This window comes from Periophthalmus magnuspinnatus, chromosome 17 (genome assembly GCF_009829125.3).
Source record: "Periophthalmus magnuspinnatus isolate fPerMag1 chromosome 17, fPerMag1.2.pri, whole genome shotgun sequence".
Classification (NCBI taxonomy): Eukaryota; Metazoa; Chordata; class Actinopteri; order Gobiiformes; family Gobiidae; genus Periophthalmus; species Periophthalmus magnuspinnatus.
In genome coordinates, this window is record NC_047142.1 from 403,927 (window position 1) to 422,055 (window position 18,129).

The following is an 18,129-nucleotide window of genomic DNA, read 5'->3' on the forward strand; positions in this document are numbered from 1 at the left end:
CTACGTGGTGTAACTGTAGATATAGCTCCATCACAGGCCTCAGTCTGATATTATCTTTATCATGACTGTATGTCCTGAGACAGCAGAGGCCCCGTGTGTCCTCGCTCTTGTTGATAACAGCTCTGGGGGAAGGCAGGGAAGGGTGATGAGGGGGGAGTTTGGGTGAGGGACCAGGTGAGGGACCAGGTGAGGGCCGAGGAGGTGGAGCAGGGGGGAGTTTGCGTGAAAGACGAGGGGGGATAGGTGGGTATGGGGAAGAGTTCAGCATAGTTGATGCCAGAACTCTTGATCGCTCTATATTAGGTGTGAGGGGAGCCATCTTAATTCCTGATCTGATGAGACTTTCTAGATGGTCAGGAAGGGCCATAGGTGAAGGTGGGGAGGAAAAGGAGAGTGAGGAGTCTCTAGAGGGAGTGGATGTAGCAAAGGGGACCCAGGGTTGGTCTGTGGGCAGGGGAGGTGATGTGGGTGCTGTTGTGACTGAAACCTCTGCTGGGGCTGTCACAGACAGGTTCAAGGCCTGTGATGTGGGCCCTGAGGGAAGTGACACTGGAGATGCATCCTTCACTTTTGAAGGTGGTGGTGATACTGATTTGTTCTCTTGGGGAGGTGGTGGTGGTGCTGAATCCTTTGCTGGGGGAGATGGTTGTGCTGCTGGTGGTGACTCCTTCGCTGGGGGAGGTGGTGGTTGTAGTTGTGTTGCTGCTGGTGGTGCTGACACATTGGCTCGGTCTGTGGTTGGTGCAGCAGGAATGCTTCTCTCATTCCTCTTTTCTCTCACTGGCCCAGGACCCTGTCCAGGCCGGTTTCTCAGAGCGTGGAGGAGATTATCCGTCAACACTCTTACTCCACCTCTGCTCAGGTGTGGGCCATTTCCCTTGAACAGGTCGTCTCGTTTCCAGAAAAGATCAAAGTTCTCAATGTAGTGCAGTCCTCTGGCTGCACATTCATTGAACAGCCATGTGTTCAGCTGAAGCAGCCGGGTAAATTTGTTCATCTTCCTTCTGTCTATGGTAGGAAGAGGTCCACTGATGAAAGTCTTAACCTCACCTCCACTTTACCAAGCTCCTCAAATAATTAAATGAAATGCTTTTTCAAGATTTCAGTTTCATTCATTCTGGTGTCAACTGCACCCACGTGCACATTCAGCTGTTTAGCTCCTTGGTGTGTTGACAAAACTTTTGGGAGGAGTTTTGTAATCTCAGAGACAGTGTGACTGGGGTACGAGCAAGTTTGGATTCCTCTGTGAGTCACATCTCTGATAGCACCGTCTCCTAGCAGCAGCGTACCTCTGACCTTGACGTTTGGCACAGACCGCCTGTCTGCCGCCGCTCTTTTGCCAACTTCATTGCTCTTGTTTTGCGACAAAAATCCATTTTCTGTTTGTATATTAACATCAACATCAGTCTGTGACAGTGGTAAAAATCTGTTTGTCAGCTGTATTTTGGGTGATGTAACTATATTAGCATTGTCTCTTATCACTTGTCGCGTTGGCTTGAAAATCTTGTCTTTACAAAGTTTTGGAAAAGACACCGTATCACTCAGGTTTAAGTTGAAAGTAGCAGATTTTTCACTCTCTTCTCTGAAAGTAACTGTGGGTTGCTTACCACTGGAGGTCACAGGAAGCGTTCGGTGAAGTCCTTTTTCAGATTCTAAAACAAATATCCGTGCTTGTAGCTCAATAATTTGTTGTTGATAGTTCCGACAGCATTCGCAGAAAGAATTCCTTTTGTTTCTTCCCGCGGACATGTTGTTGGCTCGTCCAAAATTTTGTAAAAAAAAAAAAAAGTGAAAATGGTTTAAAAATCTTGGTCTACTTAAGAGAAAATCATAAGTAACAAATCTCCCAGCAATGGAAGAGGTAAAATTATTTAAAAAGCAAAGTAAGGAGGAAGCAGCAGGAGCAAGCAAGGTTTGTGTCTGCACATTCAGAAGCAACTGCACATAAAGATAAGATAAGAAGATAAGTGAGGAATAATCACTGCAATCCATTTAAAATGAACTAGTCCTGTTGTCTGTTTACTGCCTGCATACAAACAGCAGTCACAACACCAGGACACAGCACCGCACGGCCAATCTGTCAAATAAAAGCCCACACATTCTAATCGCTGGTTAAATGCTCGGCTGTTTACAGACAACTGTGTAGTGACTCATAATTGTCCACAGAGACGCACTTGTAATTAGTTGTCACTTGACGTCTTTATTGTCAGCTGAAGGTTTAGTGAATGGACGTGTGGTGCAACAACAGCAGTCAGGGCATTTCAGATCTTTGGAAACATTACAAGGGGAATTGTGATTGTGTTTACATGTGATGTGTGCCTCAGGTCAGTGGTGGAACGCCAAAATCAATGTATTAGTCACTTTAACGTCTTATCTTAATAACTCTGGACCAGTGCAAACTATTTAAAATGACCTAGTCACATTTTTCATATTTTTTTGAAGATGGTAAAAATCTGATATTAATAAAACTTGTATTTATTTATATTTATATTTTTTCTATACTAAATGGTAATATACAATGTTAAGGAAGGACAGATGTCATCAAATGACAAATTAAAGTCACATTAAGTCACTTTTTAGCCAAAAATAAGAGCACATTTTTTCATTTTGGTTGTCTTTATTCCACTGAAAACCTTGTGGTCAGCAGACTTGCATCTCCACAAACCTGATCCTGGATGAGGACGAACTCCTTCCTTTTCCTTTGGCTTTAATTTTCCACAACAACGTATAAATGTATCTCCATTGAAAATGCTCCCGATCATGGTTGGACTTAGGCCTGAGCCCATACAGGGCGTAGGGCCTAATGCTTCCGCAACGATGAGTGCATGGGCCAAGCGTGGGTTATTTGTATGTGTTGCTATGACGACACCTTGACATGCAGGTTCCACTTCCAGTTGCTGGTCAGTGCGGAGGATTTGTAACTTATTAATGTTCATATCTCAAACACAATAGTAAAATAAAAACACCAGGATCACGTAGAACGGGTCCACACGAACATATCACCACCAAAATGATGAGTCTGACAGCAGCAGTTACAGAGAGAGGAGACACAGTTTTTCAATGTAAAGTGAATTGGAGCCAGAGTCGCCGGATGTGCAGCCCATGATCACTTCCTGTTTGGAACGTGTCGGCAGCAGGATAGTTATGTCCATTTATATAAACAGTGTATGGTTTCCTCACACCAGAACACTGCAGGATTAACATAGTGAATTTACACAAATCACTACGACTCACACACAAGCACGGAAATATTTATTTAAATTCATTGCAGATTCATTTTCCTATTTCAAGTCATTTAAACCAAGGCTCGAATTTTTGTGGTTTATAAACTTTTTATAATTTGAGTCATTTCAACTAGATTAAGTCCATAGTATATAGTTCAGGTTTAGTCCTGGTCCAGTCCTGGTTTAGTCCCGGTCCAGTCCTGGTTTAGTCCCGGTCCAGTCCTGGTTTAGTCCTGGTTTAGTTCTGTTTAGTTTAGTTCTCTCTCTCTATGTATATATGTTTATATATATATATGTATGTGTGTGTGTGTGTGTGTGTGTGTATATGTTTACTTTTATCCATCCATCCATTTTCTTCCTCTTATCCGGGGCCGGGTCGCGGGGGCAACAGTCCAAACAGGGACTCCCAGACTTCCCTCACCCCAGACACGTCCTCCAGCTCCTACGGTCGGTCCAAGGTGTTTCCAGGCCAGAGCTTCTCCTACTTTTATCTATTTTAATATAATTTGGTCACGTTCGGCGGGCCAGATTAATAAACCCAAAGGGCCGTGTGAGGCCCCCGGGCCGTAGTTTGCTCATGTCTGGTCTACAGTCCCTTAGCCAATTAGGACGCAGAACACAATGCACGTTTATACACTGTAAAAAAAAAACATCCACGAAACAGCGAGACCACAAAAGGTGAACCGCGATAGAGTGACGGACCACTGTTTTGTCATTTTAATATTTTTCTTATTTCTTTAATGTGATTGGTTGTTTTTTCAGATTCTAGGATGTGATGTCATCCTCCCAGGAGGCCTTCCAAGGACCAGTTTTTTTCCTATTGATTATTGATACTTTCTGCATGTATGTCTATGGTAGAATGTTTAGCAGTTACCTTGTTGACATAATGCACACATTAGCAAACACACTGATATGTTTTCTGAAAACTCAAGAAAAAAAAACACTAAATGGATTCAAACAGCACATTTTCTAGAGCCTGTGATCAGTTCATGGTCTTGTTTAGGAGTTTGAGTTTCAACAATAAAGTGACAGAGACTTTTTGAAAAACTGGTGGCTAATGCTAGCTAGCTTGTGACTGTAATTTATGTGTATAAAGTATCCACACTGAGCAGTGCTCTTCACTATTAGCTGGGACTCACACTGGGGCTTTTGAACGTGCTCAAACACGACTGGTTTATAGAAATCTTTCCAGTCGTTAAAGTCTCTCTCGGCTAAAACTGGAGAGCTGGACATGACGTCCACTTTTTGTCCTTGCAGAGCTCGGAAGGCGGCAAACGTGGCGATGATGCAGGTTTTTCCCTCTCCCGTCCTCACCTGAATCAGACGACCTTTTGCGGACAGAGCCATGAGGGTCCAGCTCACCATCTGTGTTCATCTGGGAGTGATCTTTCTCGTCTTCTTCACTGCAGCTACCACCCTCTGCAGATCACTTGTGAGTTCATGTTTGTGGTTTGATTCTGAGTTGAATTCTAAAATGATTTGTTTGGCATCATCGAGAAGTTTTTTATCAATTGTGTTTTGTTGCTCAATTTCACTGATTATTTCATCAAGTCCCTTATCTGAATTTGCCCCTAAAGTCTCAAAATACATGTAGTTTCATGTTTTCAGTTCATTATTTTGATTGCAGTAATTGTAAACCACGTGGCATCAGCAGTAGGATTTTTTGAATGAGGGTTTACCAACTGCTTCTTCATACAGATGTTACTTTGCCTGGATTGTTACACAGTACAGCATTAAACTCATTCATGTCCAGGGGCTCGAGCAGAGGACGCCCTTTTGGGGAAGATGCACAGGGCACATTTAATGGTTGGGAGGGTTGAATTACTTTAGTCTTTAAAAATATATGAGATGAAATGATTAAAACATAAAGCCCATCATGTTGTGTTGGGAATTGGATCTTCTGTCATATACGATTTATGACTTAAGCCTCTGATTTCCTCTGAACGTCCCTCACTGTTTTGTACAGCTCACCCCTGCACTAATCATATATACACAAGTTTACATGCACTATATAAAAAGACACATTTGCTTTTTTCTCTCTCTGTCTGACATGAATCAGACTAAACTTTTCCTGTTTTAGGTCCATTAGGATTAACAGAATTATTTCTATTTGCTAAATGCCATTAAATGATTCATTACAAACTCATTTTCCTTCACACTAAACCAGCAGAAAATGGCCACACACAGTGAGTTTAACAAAGACGTGAATGACACTTCTACACATTTACATGTTTGGCTAAAATGGAGAAAACTGTTGTCCTTTGTGTCATTTTATTTATTAAATAAGACTTGCAGTACATTGATCTTGATATTTTAACGTTAATTTGTAATGTAAAAATTAGAAGTAGTTCTGTTCAGTACTCACCTTTTTGGCAGTATTCTAAAAAGGGCTTATTATGCAAAATGACAACAACAAAACAGAAATGAACTGAAGGTGAAAGACACTTGAATGTGCGCTCACACTGAGCAGAACCTCAAACAACATAAGACACAGGAAATGTTCTCGTGTGGTGTTTTCAAAGGAGGGACAGGAGTGCACGCTGTCACCACATGTTACCTAACGTCTCCAAAAACAATTTATTTCATTTAAAGTTTGTTTCTATATTTAAAGCAACTTGAGCTGAACCAAAGTGCTTCACACAAAAGTCAACAAAAAACAAACACACAGATACACGACACACAGGAACAGAACAATACAACACCTGTATGTCCTGTGTGGTGTTAAATACCAGGGAGGAGAGGTGGGATTCAGTCTGGTCTTAAACTGTGTTAAAGACTGAGAGGATCTGACAGGCAGAGGGCGCTGTTCCATAGTCATAGTCACTGGTCTTGAGCCTGGCTTTGGGCACAGGAGCTGACCTCTGACCTGAGACCTCTGGGTGGAGTCTAGGGCTGCAGTAACAGCAGCTGCTATTAATCTACAAACAGGGTGTTACTTATAAACAGAGAGAGCCCCTTTTAATAATTCTGCATCTGTCATATTATTGCTGAAAAAAATGGACAAACGTAACACTTTTCTCTTTCTGAGTTTAAAGCTACAGATAAAAACTATAGCAGAGATACTTGTGTCTGTCTAATACTTTAACCTCCTGAGACCTGGCGTCCTCATCTGTGGACAACACATTTTGGGTTGTTTAGGCCACAGTGCAAATATTTAGAAGAACAGCAACAAGAACATGTTCAATTTTGAATAAGAGTTTAGAATATTTACTTATTTTTTATATTTATTTATTTATATTTGTTTTTTTAATAAAAAATGTATTTGTATTTAGTTATTTATTATTTTATTTTGTATTGTATTTTAAGTAAATTATTTATTTTATTTTATTTTTTTATTTAATCTTTTTATTTTATTTTATATTTATAATTTTATTTTATTGTATTTTAATTAATCTATTATTATTATTTATTTATTTTTTATTTAAAGGCATATGTCACACAAATGAGACACATTGTTCCAAGAGGCACATTTGTTTCTCATTTTGTTTTTTACACAAAATGTATGTGAAAAAATTTAGTTTTTGCAAATAAAGTCTTGCAAGCGCTCGGGTCTCAGGAGGTTAAATCTAGTTTTACTCAATATTAATGCATGTATTTGATTGATGTTTGTTTCCAGCCTCAGAAAGGGGTTGAAAGCTCCTGATTGGCCAATGAGCTGAAGCTAGCAGCCAATAAGAACCATTGTTTAGCGACTACTTCCTCATCGATGTTGCTGTTTTTTTTCTGACACTTGATCAGTTCAGGTCAGATCACCACTGGACACTGCCTCATACACTGCCCAACAAAAAGGTCCCACACTCTAATATTTGGTTGTTCCTTTACCTTTGATCACGTCACATTCTCTGTGTCATTATTTCGATTTCTTCTTCATCGTCACAGATTTATTTCCATCCAGTTGTTGCTTTAATGTTTCTCCTGTTTCATCGATGATGGTCGAGTCTGACGCTGCTCAAAGCTTCTCCAGCACAAAGATTCTCACTGGGGTTAAGGTCTGGACTCTGTGGTGGACGTGTGTGAAAATGACGTCTCTGCTCCTGATCCTCTGTCACTATTTGAGCTCGTTGAATCGTGGCATTTTTGTCTTGGAATATGCCCAAAAATCCACAGATGGAATAACCTGGTCATTCAGTTTATTCAGGTGTCAGCTGACCTCACTCTGCTGAACCTCGACCGGACCAACTGCAGGAAACTCGGACCTATTTGCTCAGTTAAATCCAGGTGGTGAGGGTTTTTTTGGCCAGACAGTGGATAATAACCCATTTTGCGTCACGTAGGAGTGTTGTACTATTTTTATACAGCGCTTTTCCATCTTTAAGACACTCAGAGCACTTTACATCAAGAACCACTCACACGTTCACACACAGACACTGGTGGGTTTAGTGTCTTGCCCAAGGACACAACAGCAGCATTCATCTGTGGGAGCTGGAGTTTACGTCGAGAGCGTGATTCAGATCAGATATACAAATATAGAATAAAACGCACTTAATAAATCACTGTGTTAAGTTTAAGTTTTGAACATGTGATTAGACTGAAAACATCTAATCAAAAATGTAAATACACAAATATATTTTAACTAAGATGAAAATAAGTTTAAGTTGAATAAAACTGATTTATATTTTAAAAAAGAAACGTAAATCAATGTTTTTGTTCTGACCCAAAAGTGGATCAAAACATATTTAAGAAGGACACAGAAAAAGGTAAGAGTTTAATGCTGCACTTTTATCACTTTTATTCTACTTTTAAAGCACAAAGTCTGACCAGAACCGTTCACATGTGGAGAAAGAACAATTCAATTCAATTCATTTATTTTTGTAACGCCCAAAATCACAACAACAGTTGTCTCGAAGGGCGTTCATGTTTTGGTTGATGGGGGAAACCGGAGTACCCGGAGGAAACCCATCCAGACACGGGGAGAAACATGAAAAACTCCACACAGAAAGGCCTGGTGACCCGGGGATCAACCAAACCTTCTGCTGTGAGACATGAGTGAGGCACTCAGTCACCGTGCCACCAAGACACAAAAAACAAAACAACAGGAAGAATCAGACACAACAAGAAAAATCAGACACAACAGGAAAAATCAGACACAACAGGAAAAATCAGACACAACAGGAAAATCAGTGATGGATTCAAAATATATATTCAAGCTATATGATGTTATCTCACTGTTCATTTTAAAGGTACTGTAGGTACTGTAATGTAACTGTAGTTACTATAATCATTATATTCATTTCAACTATGTAAACTATGTAATCTGCACTAATGTTTGTTCTTGAGTCTTGCAGAAAATGTCTTTTGAAACTTGCAGGATCCCACGGGAAGAAGGTTACTCTGAAACCCTGAAACAGAAACATCTTGGGAATGACCTTTGGAAATGCAAAAACAAAACTTACACTGTTTGCAAAGTATGTAAAGTATGTCCCCCATCCCTTGAGAATGCATTTGTAACTAGGGTCCCTAACTAAATAAAAGGAGGAGAAAGACGGTGGAGACTTCAGAAAGGAGTGAGGTTGTAAACTGAAGGTTTTGCCTCCCCGCTCTTTCTCCTCAATATTGAGACAAAATAATCTCTCTTGTCTTCTCTTCTCTTTTGAACTGTAATATAGGTTAAAAAGGTGAACCTATCAATCAGACACAACAGGAAAAATCAGACAACATAAGAAATCAGCCAGGCGAGGGGGAGGAAGACCAGACGAGGAGGAGGAGAGCCGGGCGAGGAGGAGGAGAGCCGGGCGAGGAGGAGGTCCAACTATCATCGGGGCATCTGAAAGAGATACACTCCACAGGGGGAGTGGGACAGGGGACAACATGTGAATAGCATTGCTGATGAGAAAATAGGGCAAAGTAGAGGATAGTGCTCAGGTTACCATACTTCCCCCAGCTAGTTACTCCTACTGCAGCTTATCTTATCCCGGGTTTTAATGTCCCTAACTCCCTCACTATGTAACCTGGTCTATACCGAAGAGGAAGGTTTTAAGCCTGGTCTTAAATACAGAGACTGTGGGGGCCTGTTTAACATCAGCAGGGAGTTGATTCCATAGCACAGGAGCTTGGTAACTGAATGCTCTCCCTCCCACTGTACTTTTGGACACTCTAGGAACCACTAATAGTCCTGCATTCTGAGAGCGGAGTGCTCTGTTTGGCTGGTACGGGACAATAGCATCTTGCAGATAGGATGGGGCCATACCGTTTAGGGCTTTGTATGTCAGGAGGAGGACTTTGAATTTGATTCTAAGCTCGACAGGAAGCCAGTGCAGATATTTTATTACAGGACTGATGTGGTCTCTTCTTTTAGTTCCTGTTAGGACTCTGGCCGCTGCATTTTGGACCAACTGGAGGCTCCTTATAGTACTTTATAGTACTTTATAGTACTTTATAGTACTTTATAGTACTTTATAGTACTTTTGGGGCAGGCGGCAAGCAGGGAATTACAGTAATCAAGTCTGGAAGTAACAAATGCATGGATGAGTTTTTCAGCATCGTTTTTAGGTAAAATATTTCTAATTTTAGTTATATTTCGCAGGTGAAAGTATGCGGTTTTACAAGCTAGGTTTATATGGGCTGTGAATGAGAGATTTTGATCAAATAGGACTCCAAGATTTTTTACAGTAGGGCTAGAAGCTATACTCACATTGTCGAGTGAGATTATCTGGTCTGACAGAGAATCTCTTTGACCTTTGGGACCAACGACAATGACCTCTGTTTTTTCAGGATTTAAGAGCAGGTAATTCAAGGTCATCCAGGTTTTGATGTCCTTCACACAGACACTGAGTTTATCTATTTGATCAGTCTGATTTGGTTTCATTGATAAGTACAGCTGAGTGTCATCAGCGTAGCAGTGAAAATTAATGCCATGTTTTCTGATAATGTTCCCCAATGGCAACATATACAGAGTAAATAGGATTGGACCAAGCACAGATCCTTGTGGAACACCACAGGCTACTTTAGAACAGGGAGAGGTGCTCTGGTTTATACTAACAAACTGGTACCTATCTGATAGATAGGATTTAAACCATTTGAGGGCGGTCCCTCTGATTCCAATGTCACATTCTAACCTCTGCAGTAGAATGTTGTGATCAATGGTGTCAAACGCTGCACTGAGGTCCAGTAGGACCAGGACTGAAGCCAGCCCGTTATCAGCAGCTAGTAGTAAATCATTTGTTACTTTAAGCAGTGCAGTCTCTGTGCTGTGGTGAGCTCTGAATCCAGATTGAAATTTTTCAAATATATTATTGTCCTGCAGGTGGCGGCAGAGCTGTTTCACCACAACTCGTTCTAGAATTTTTGAGAGGAAGGGAAGATTAGAGATAGGTCTATAGTTGACTAATTCATCAGGATTTAGGTTAGGTTTTTTCAAAAGGGGTTTAATCACAGCATACTTAAAGGACTGAGGAACGTAGCCATTTTCTAACGACATATTTATTATGTTATGGATGGAATCTATTATTAGGGGGAGGGCTTCTTTGAGGAGTCTGATTGGAATAGGGTCGAGCAAACAGGTTGATGGTTTTGACGACATGATGACTGAGGTAATCTCCACCTCATCAACAGGAGTAAATTTATCTAATATTATTAGAGGGTCCATATGGGATATTGGCATTACAGACTGGATTTGCTCAGAGCTGATTTTTGGAGTAGCTTTGTTAATTTTGTCTCTAATGGTTGTGATTTTGTAATCAAAGAAGTGAAGAAAGTCATCACAACTAATGTTGGAGGGGATAAGAGACTCATTAGCAGTGTGGGAGTTTGTCAGCCTGGCTACAGTGCTGAACAAAAATCTGGGGTTATTTTTGTTTACTTCTATTAGATTTGAATAGTATCTAGTTCGGGCTTTCCGCAGAGCGGCCTTATAAGTGAGCAGGCAGAGCTTCCATGCCTTCAGAGACTGCTCAGAGCGCGAGCGGCGCCAAAGCTTCTCTGTGCGTCTTACATGTTGTTTGAGTGTCCTGAGCTGTAACGTGTACCATGGAGCCGGAGGTCTTGGTTTAATGCTTTTCTGTTTTAGCTACAACATCGAGAGCAGATTTTAAGGTGAGCATTGTTCTGTCAACCAATTGATCAGTGACAATTGGATTAAAATTATTGCCATTGTCACATGACATATCTTTCAGTAATGGCTCAATAATTTCTTTAAACTCTGTAACCGATTTATCTGATAATGTTCTTTTCATTATAGTTTTTTTCTGTGGGGCTGGATAGTCTTTTAGTATAAATTGAAAGGTAATTAAGAAATGGTCAGAGAGTATAGGGTTTTGAGGAAGGACAATTAGATCATTAATCTCAATACCATAGGTTAGAACGAGATCTAGAGTGTGATTGTGACAGTGAGTCGGCTTATTCACACTCTGGGTGAAACCGATCCCATCCAGGAGTGCACCAAAAGCATCACTGAGGCAATCACTGCCGTTATCTACATGAATGTTGAAATCTCCAACTATAACAATCCTTTCCCAGTTCAAGACTAAACTTGAGATGAAATCAGAAAACTCTGTCAGGAAGTCGGCATATGGACCAGGAGGTCGATAAATTATTATAAATATAACAGCTTTTTGGTTTTTCCAATTGGGGCACGTAATGGAGAGTGCGAGGCTTTCAAAGGAGAGGTAAGTATAGTTGGGTTTGGGGCTAAGAATTAGACTAGAATGAGAGATGACGGCCACACCACCACCTCCACCTGTGCTCCGGGCACTCTGAAAGTTCATGTGACTTGATGGTGTAGATTCATTTAGTCTAACATAATCATTTTCCCGAAGCCATGTTTCAGTTAGGGCTAACAGATCAATATTAAGGTCGCCAATTAGTTCATTTATTAAAAGAGATTTGGAGGAAAGAGACCTGATGTGTAGCAGTCCACATTTTACACACTTATCATTTTGTTTATTTGCGGCACATTTATTTATTTTTGTTAAGTTATGAGATCTGACAGCTTCCTTGTCAGAGTTTAGGGGTGTTTTATTTGTGCTTTTTGTACGTGGGGCACACACAGTCTCTGTCTGTTTGGAGCTGTTCCCTCTGACTGAGTTGTGCTTCACTGGTCTAAACTGCTCCCTAACGTCACTATCACTGTCACTGTGCTTCCCTGAGCTATTCTGCGTGCTAGTCTTACCTGGTCAATCTAGACTAGCTCTATCTATCTGTTCACTAGAACAGTCATCTACACCACAGAAAAACAGTCTGTGTCGTTCATTTAGACGTACGGACTTGAGCTACATCATTATTATTATAAACACTGTATAAAAGAGGCTCATGTGTTTGTAGATTCTGTGATTACATCAAAACATCCTGGAAAATGATTTAAAGTAAAGTGAGTCCTGTTTGTTTCTTCAGGTTTGGATGGACAAGGATCAGGAGCTGTACGAATACGCAAAAGTGCGACCGCTCATCAAGAAGAAAGAAGTACAGGTACTTTTTTATTTACACAAATAAACAGGTACAGAAAACATCAAATATATGAGGTGAGATATATGGAATTATGTAGCCAAAAAAAAAAGGTAAATCACTTAAAAATAAGAGACATTTGACTTTTTTTTCTCTGCGACATAATTCCATATTTCTCACTTCATATATTTGATGTTTTCTGTGTTTATAAAATGTAGAAAGTAGTAAAAATAGAAATAATTACACTTAATAATACACTTACTTTGCAAATATTCTCTGTCTAGAAAACTTCAGTCGCCATAATTCAACCTTTATTTGGTTAAAAATATATTTACAAAATCTTTGTGGACAATAAAAAGAACTCTGTGTTCAATTAAACTGCTAAAAGAATCATTGGATTATTGATTATTATTATTATCATTATTAGAATTGTTTTATATGGACCTGTAGATTTATTTAAACACGGTGCCCATAAAAAAGAGAGTCAGAGTTTCTCACTGGGTTTGTGTAAATAAAGAGAAAGCTGCAGCCCAAAGTAGACGATAAGTATAAAGTCTGTAAATATAAGTGAAGTACGTGTGACCTTTGACCTCACAGGGTGTGCACTGACTTTATTTAATTTGAGAAACGCCCCTGAACTTTCTGACTGCGGCTCTGAGGCTGAACAGAATTAATGTGTTTGTGATTTGTGTCAAAAATCATCTCAGTCTGACCCATGATGTCGAGAGCAGGATTTGAACCGGCGACCTTCAGCCTGGAGCAGCTCTGTCACATTTTACATTTAGTGTTTGGAGTTTTTACAGGAGAAAATGTCATGATTCACCATAGACTCTCATGTAGTGCCACAGTCTGTCGTCTGCAGAACTTTTCTCAGTTTGTTGTTTTTTTGCAGGTCGCCGCTGGATTGGAAGGATTCAACCCACAGACTTTCCACAAGTTTCTGTCTCTGTATCTGAACGGAGCTGTGTAGAACTGAGCTCCACGACCACAACATTTAAATATATTTATACGGACGAACAGACGGAGGAACAGACGGACGAACAGACGGACGAACAGACGGAGGAACAGATGGAGGAACAGACGGAGGAACAGACGGACGAACAGACGGAGGAACAGACGGAGGAACAGACGGACGAACAGACGGAGACTGTGGATGATTCAATAAACACAAATACAAATATGTGAATGTGCACATTTTATTTGTGGGTGCTTTCTCTCGAAAGAAGCCGAGTCCAAAATAAGGTTCCACAGGTTTATTGAAGTGTTGAGTCTGAACAGAAATGACTTTATCTTACAGATCAGGTGTCTCAGTCATTAGACCCAACTTTATTTATTTATATATTTATTTGACAGGGACAATTCAATCAGACACAGTTACAACATGAACATTGCAGCTGATGTGATGCAGACAGAGTTTATAGCAAGAGCTCATTTTCAACTCCCGTCCCTGGTTGGGCTTTTTTACAATTCACTAATATGCAAAGTATATTAAAACACTTGCCCCTTAAAATAGTTACATCAGTGCACAAATATACATATATAAACAGACCCAACTGAGAGGACCCAGACCAGTTCAGTGAGAAACAAGTGGCTCTGAATCTAAAGATGCCCCCAAAGCCCCAGAAGCCCCAGCAAAAGCCCCAGATTTGGGTGTGACTGTCACTTTTGTTAGCTCTACTCGAATCCAGGTTCCACCCCTTCCTCGGCCCGTCCACCCACCTGACGCAGTTTGGTGCGACTCTAACTCTGGACCTGACTCTGACCATAGAAGGGAGTGAGACGGGATCTGAGCTCACTCTGGCATCTGGTTCCTCTCACAAAGGGTCACCTTGACATTCGCTTACAAAACATTTCACAACATCCTTGTCCCAAGTCCATTTCTGGGATAAAGTTTTCTTCCAGGAATTGTGAAACATTTCAAAACACCCACATATTCATCACAGCAGCTGAAAAGGATTTATATTATTTTGCAGTAATGTTATTCTTATTACTCAAGGAAAAGAACAGAGTAGTGAAAAAGAAATGACTCCAATAAGAGTAAAAAAGTATTTGGGAAAAGTACTGCTCAAGTAAGAGTAACTTAAAGAGACTTAAATAAGTCACAAAAATGATCCAAAGTAAAACTGAACAAACACAAATGTTCAGATCATTTCATTTTGTTAAAGCTCCAGACACTTTAGACTCACAGAGAGAAGAGGAACTGCACTTTTACTACAGTAACACGACTGGTACTTCAGAGGAACTGCACTTTTACTACAGTAACACGACTGGTACTTCAGAGGAACTGCACTTTTACTACAGTAACACGACTGGTACTTCAGAGGAACTGCACTTTTACTACAGTAACACGACTGGTACTTCAGAGGAACTGCACTTTTACTACAGTAACACGACTGGTACTTCAGAGGAACTGCACTTTTACTACAGTAACACGACTGGTACTTCAGAGGAACTGCACTTTTACTACAGTAACACGACTGGTACTTCAGACAAATTGTTTACAGACAGCATGCTAAATAAAAGTCAACTTCAAGTTTATGATTTTGTATTTTTGTATTTTTTATTGCCAATTTTAATTAGAACAATTTGTAGAGAAGATGGGATCACACTTGACTAGCTACCACCTACTAGCTACTCCTGGACGAATGGGGGATTACAGCGGCTCACTTTACTTCAATAACAGTGTAATAAACATATTACCCTGCTATTCCTGTGCTGTAAAGTGGCCTGTGTAATCAAATATGGTTGTGTCTGAACCTTCTTCTCATCTTCTTAAATACTTATTATATTTTCCTGAGTTCTTAAGTTTCTTTCAGATGAAGGAAACTTAAGAACCCGAAGGAAACTTAAGAACTCAGCTCCTTAAGTTTCCTTCAGATGAACCATTTTAATTAGAACAATTAAAATTGTTCATCTGAAGTTTCCTTAAGTTTCCTTCAGATGAAGGAAACTTAAGAACCTGAAGGAAACTTAAGAACCCGAAGGAAACCTAAGAACTCAGGTTCTTAAGTTTCCTTCAGATGAAGGAAACTTAAAAACCTACAACGCTAAAGAATTATGGGGAGTACAACGGCTCCAGCAATGATGACACATAACTGAGAGCAGTCTGTCCTGCTAGAAAACCACCAAATGCCACTGTCTTGAAACATCCCAAAATGGAGCAGGAGCTGCTCAGGCTAGAACAGGCAAAATATGAGTCCTGGGGTACAATGTCTTCTGGAATGTCGATGACAATGCTGCTCAGGCTAGAACTGGCAAAATCTGAGTCCTGGGGTACAATGTCGTCTGGAATGTCAATGACAATGTAATCTGGCCTGTCTTCTTTGGCATTTGACGCTTCCCTAATCGGATCAGGATCTTCAAAGCCTGTGACGTCGATGCGGTGTTCAGACTTCTCTGACTGGATGTTCTCCTTGTTGTTCATCTGAGTCTCTAGAATAGCTGGGTTCAAACACTGAGGTATTTGGGGGACACTTGTTTCTCCTACATTAAGTGGTTCATTCCAAACTGGATCTTCACGGCCAAAATAGAAAAACCCATCGACGTACTTGACAGGTTGCATGTTTTCCTCGTTGTCCATTGGAGTCTCTAGAATACCCTCGTTGAAACACTTTGTGTTGTCTATGTGCTCCAGTGTTTGGGTGGGTCTTATTGCTTCCTCCTCATCTCGGAGCGGCTCTGGTACATGTTGTGGGACGTGTGGACTGGGCTGTTCAGGAGGGCTCAGATCAGACACAGTGGTGGACCCTTTAAGAGCTAAGGCCATGAGGCCACGAGCGTTCTCACTGTATTCACTGTCATCACCGATCAGATGTTCCATCGTCACAAAGGGGTGATGGAGTGCCTCCTTGGGAGTGATTCTCATCTCATGGTCCAGGTCCAGAAGTCTCTTTATGAAATCAGCAAAGGCCAATCTGTCTCTGTGCTCTGGGTCTCCCGTTCTTGTATGAGACCCCTGAAAAACACTGTCTAAAGAGCTGAATTTTTCAGCTAGACACTCTGAGACGTTGGGCATGTCTTCTTTCTCACTGCCATAGTACTCATCTAAGGTTTTAAGTCTCCACTGTGTGAAGTCACCTGAAGGGCTTACAAAGTAATCTAAAGACAGATGTGCTTTTTGGAGCACTTTTTCGCTTGGAAGTCCTACCAGTTCGACGATGGTCCTGAGATTGTCGTAGGCTGAGTGTCCACTGAAAAGAAAGTATCCTGTGAAACACTCTGCCAGAGTGCAGCCTAGAGACCACATGTCCACAGCCTCAGTGACTTTGCAGCCTAGAGTGATCTCTGGAGATTGGTATGGAAAAGGTTGCGCCATGGACCAGAAGTCCATCATGTCTGCATAACCAGCAAGGCCAAAGTCAATGAGTTTGACTTTAAAAGGCTGCTTACTGTGGTTCACCAGCATGATGTTGTCTGGCTTTAGGTCTGCATGAATGATCCCAGCCGTCTTGAGACCGTCAAAGGCCACCAGGAGCTGCTGTGCCACTGGACGGAGCTCACACAAAGACAATGCCTCTTCTCTCATGTCCATAAAGTCGAACAGGCTCCTGTCTAATGTTTCAAATACCATGCATTCGGAGTCCTGTTCTGCAAAGTATTCAATGAACCTGACAATATTGTACTTGTCTGGTTGTAAGAGGCGCAACTCCTCCAAGATCTTAACTTCTTCTTCGAGAACGCTACTGGCGTTCTTCAGGGTTTTAACTGCCACGACCTCTAAATTCTGAGGGTGAAAGCATCTAGTGACTGTACCAAAAGCCCCTTCCCCAAGTACGTCCAAGACGATGTACTCCCCTAACTTAAACAGGGTTTGATCTGGTCTGGAGGAATATCCTGAAGCCATTTCAGTATGTATTTAGGTTGGTCAAAAAATGAGATATCTAAGCAATAGAAGAGCAATATACGAACAATACAAGAGCAATACAAGAGCACTTGAAAATTGAATTGAATTGAAGAATTGAATTGACTTTGTTGTGACCGTTGAGTTTGATCTAACAAGTACTACAAATCGATTGCTTTGTGTCAAAGAATCACTTCGTGTCAAAGAATCGCTTTGTCAAAGGATTTCTTTGTCACGGTTGCCATGGTGACGAGAACTGTTACTGGTTGCTAGGTGAGTGTCCTAGAGCTGGTCACATGACTTCATGACAACATTATAGAATGCCTCATTTAAATGTGAGCTGGAGAACAGTCAGGATTCTATGGTAGAATTTGCTGTTTAAAGTGACTGTACCTAGTTTTCATATAATTGAGCTAAATCTGTCTTGCTCATTACAGATATATTGTAAACCACAACATCACAAGGGGAGACTGAGCATTTTGAGCATTGGATATGTAGACAGACTAATAAACCAGTTTTTTGTTTTTTGTTTTAGTTTTTTTGGTTTTTTATGAAGTAACAACATTATAACATGGCTTAAAGCTCACAAGAATAGAATCAATTTTGTGTAGTACCGGATCTTATATTATGTGTAATAACTTGAATATTTGTTATATTAGTTCATCTTTCATTCATTTGTTCATCTTG

General features: G+C 40.6%; 1 protein-coding gene across 1 annotated transcript; it reads right to left on the bottom strand.

The window, feature by feature from the left end:
• Positions 1–15,657: 15,657 nt before the first annotated feature.
• Positions 15,658–17,445, bottom strand: LOC117385462 (homeodomain-interacting protein kinase 2-like). The gene has a single exon (XM_033982749.1). It carries the CDS (start codon positions 17,443–17,445, stop codon positions 15,658–15,660), a length of 1,788 nt encoding a protein of 595 aa, XP_033838640.1.
• Positions 17,446–18,129: the final 684 nt, after the last annotated feature.

What these genes read in the sequence shown, in the direction of transcription:
- LOC117385462 (XM_033982749.1), bottom strand. Translation starts at nt 17,445, where the DNA reads ATGGCTTCAGGATATTCCTCCAGACCAGATCAAACCCTGTTTAAGTTA.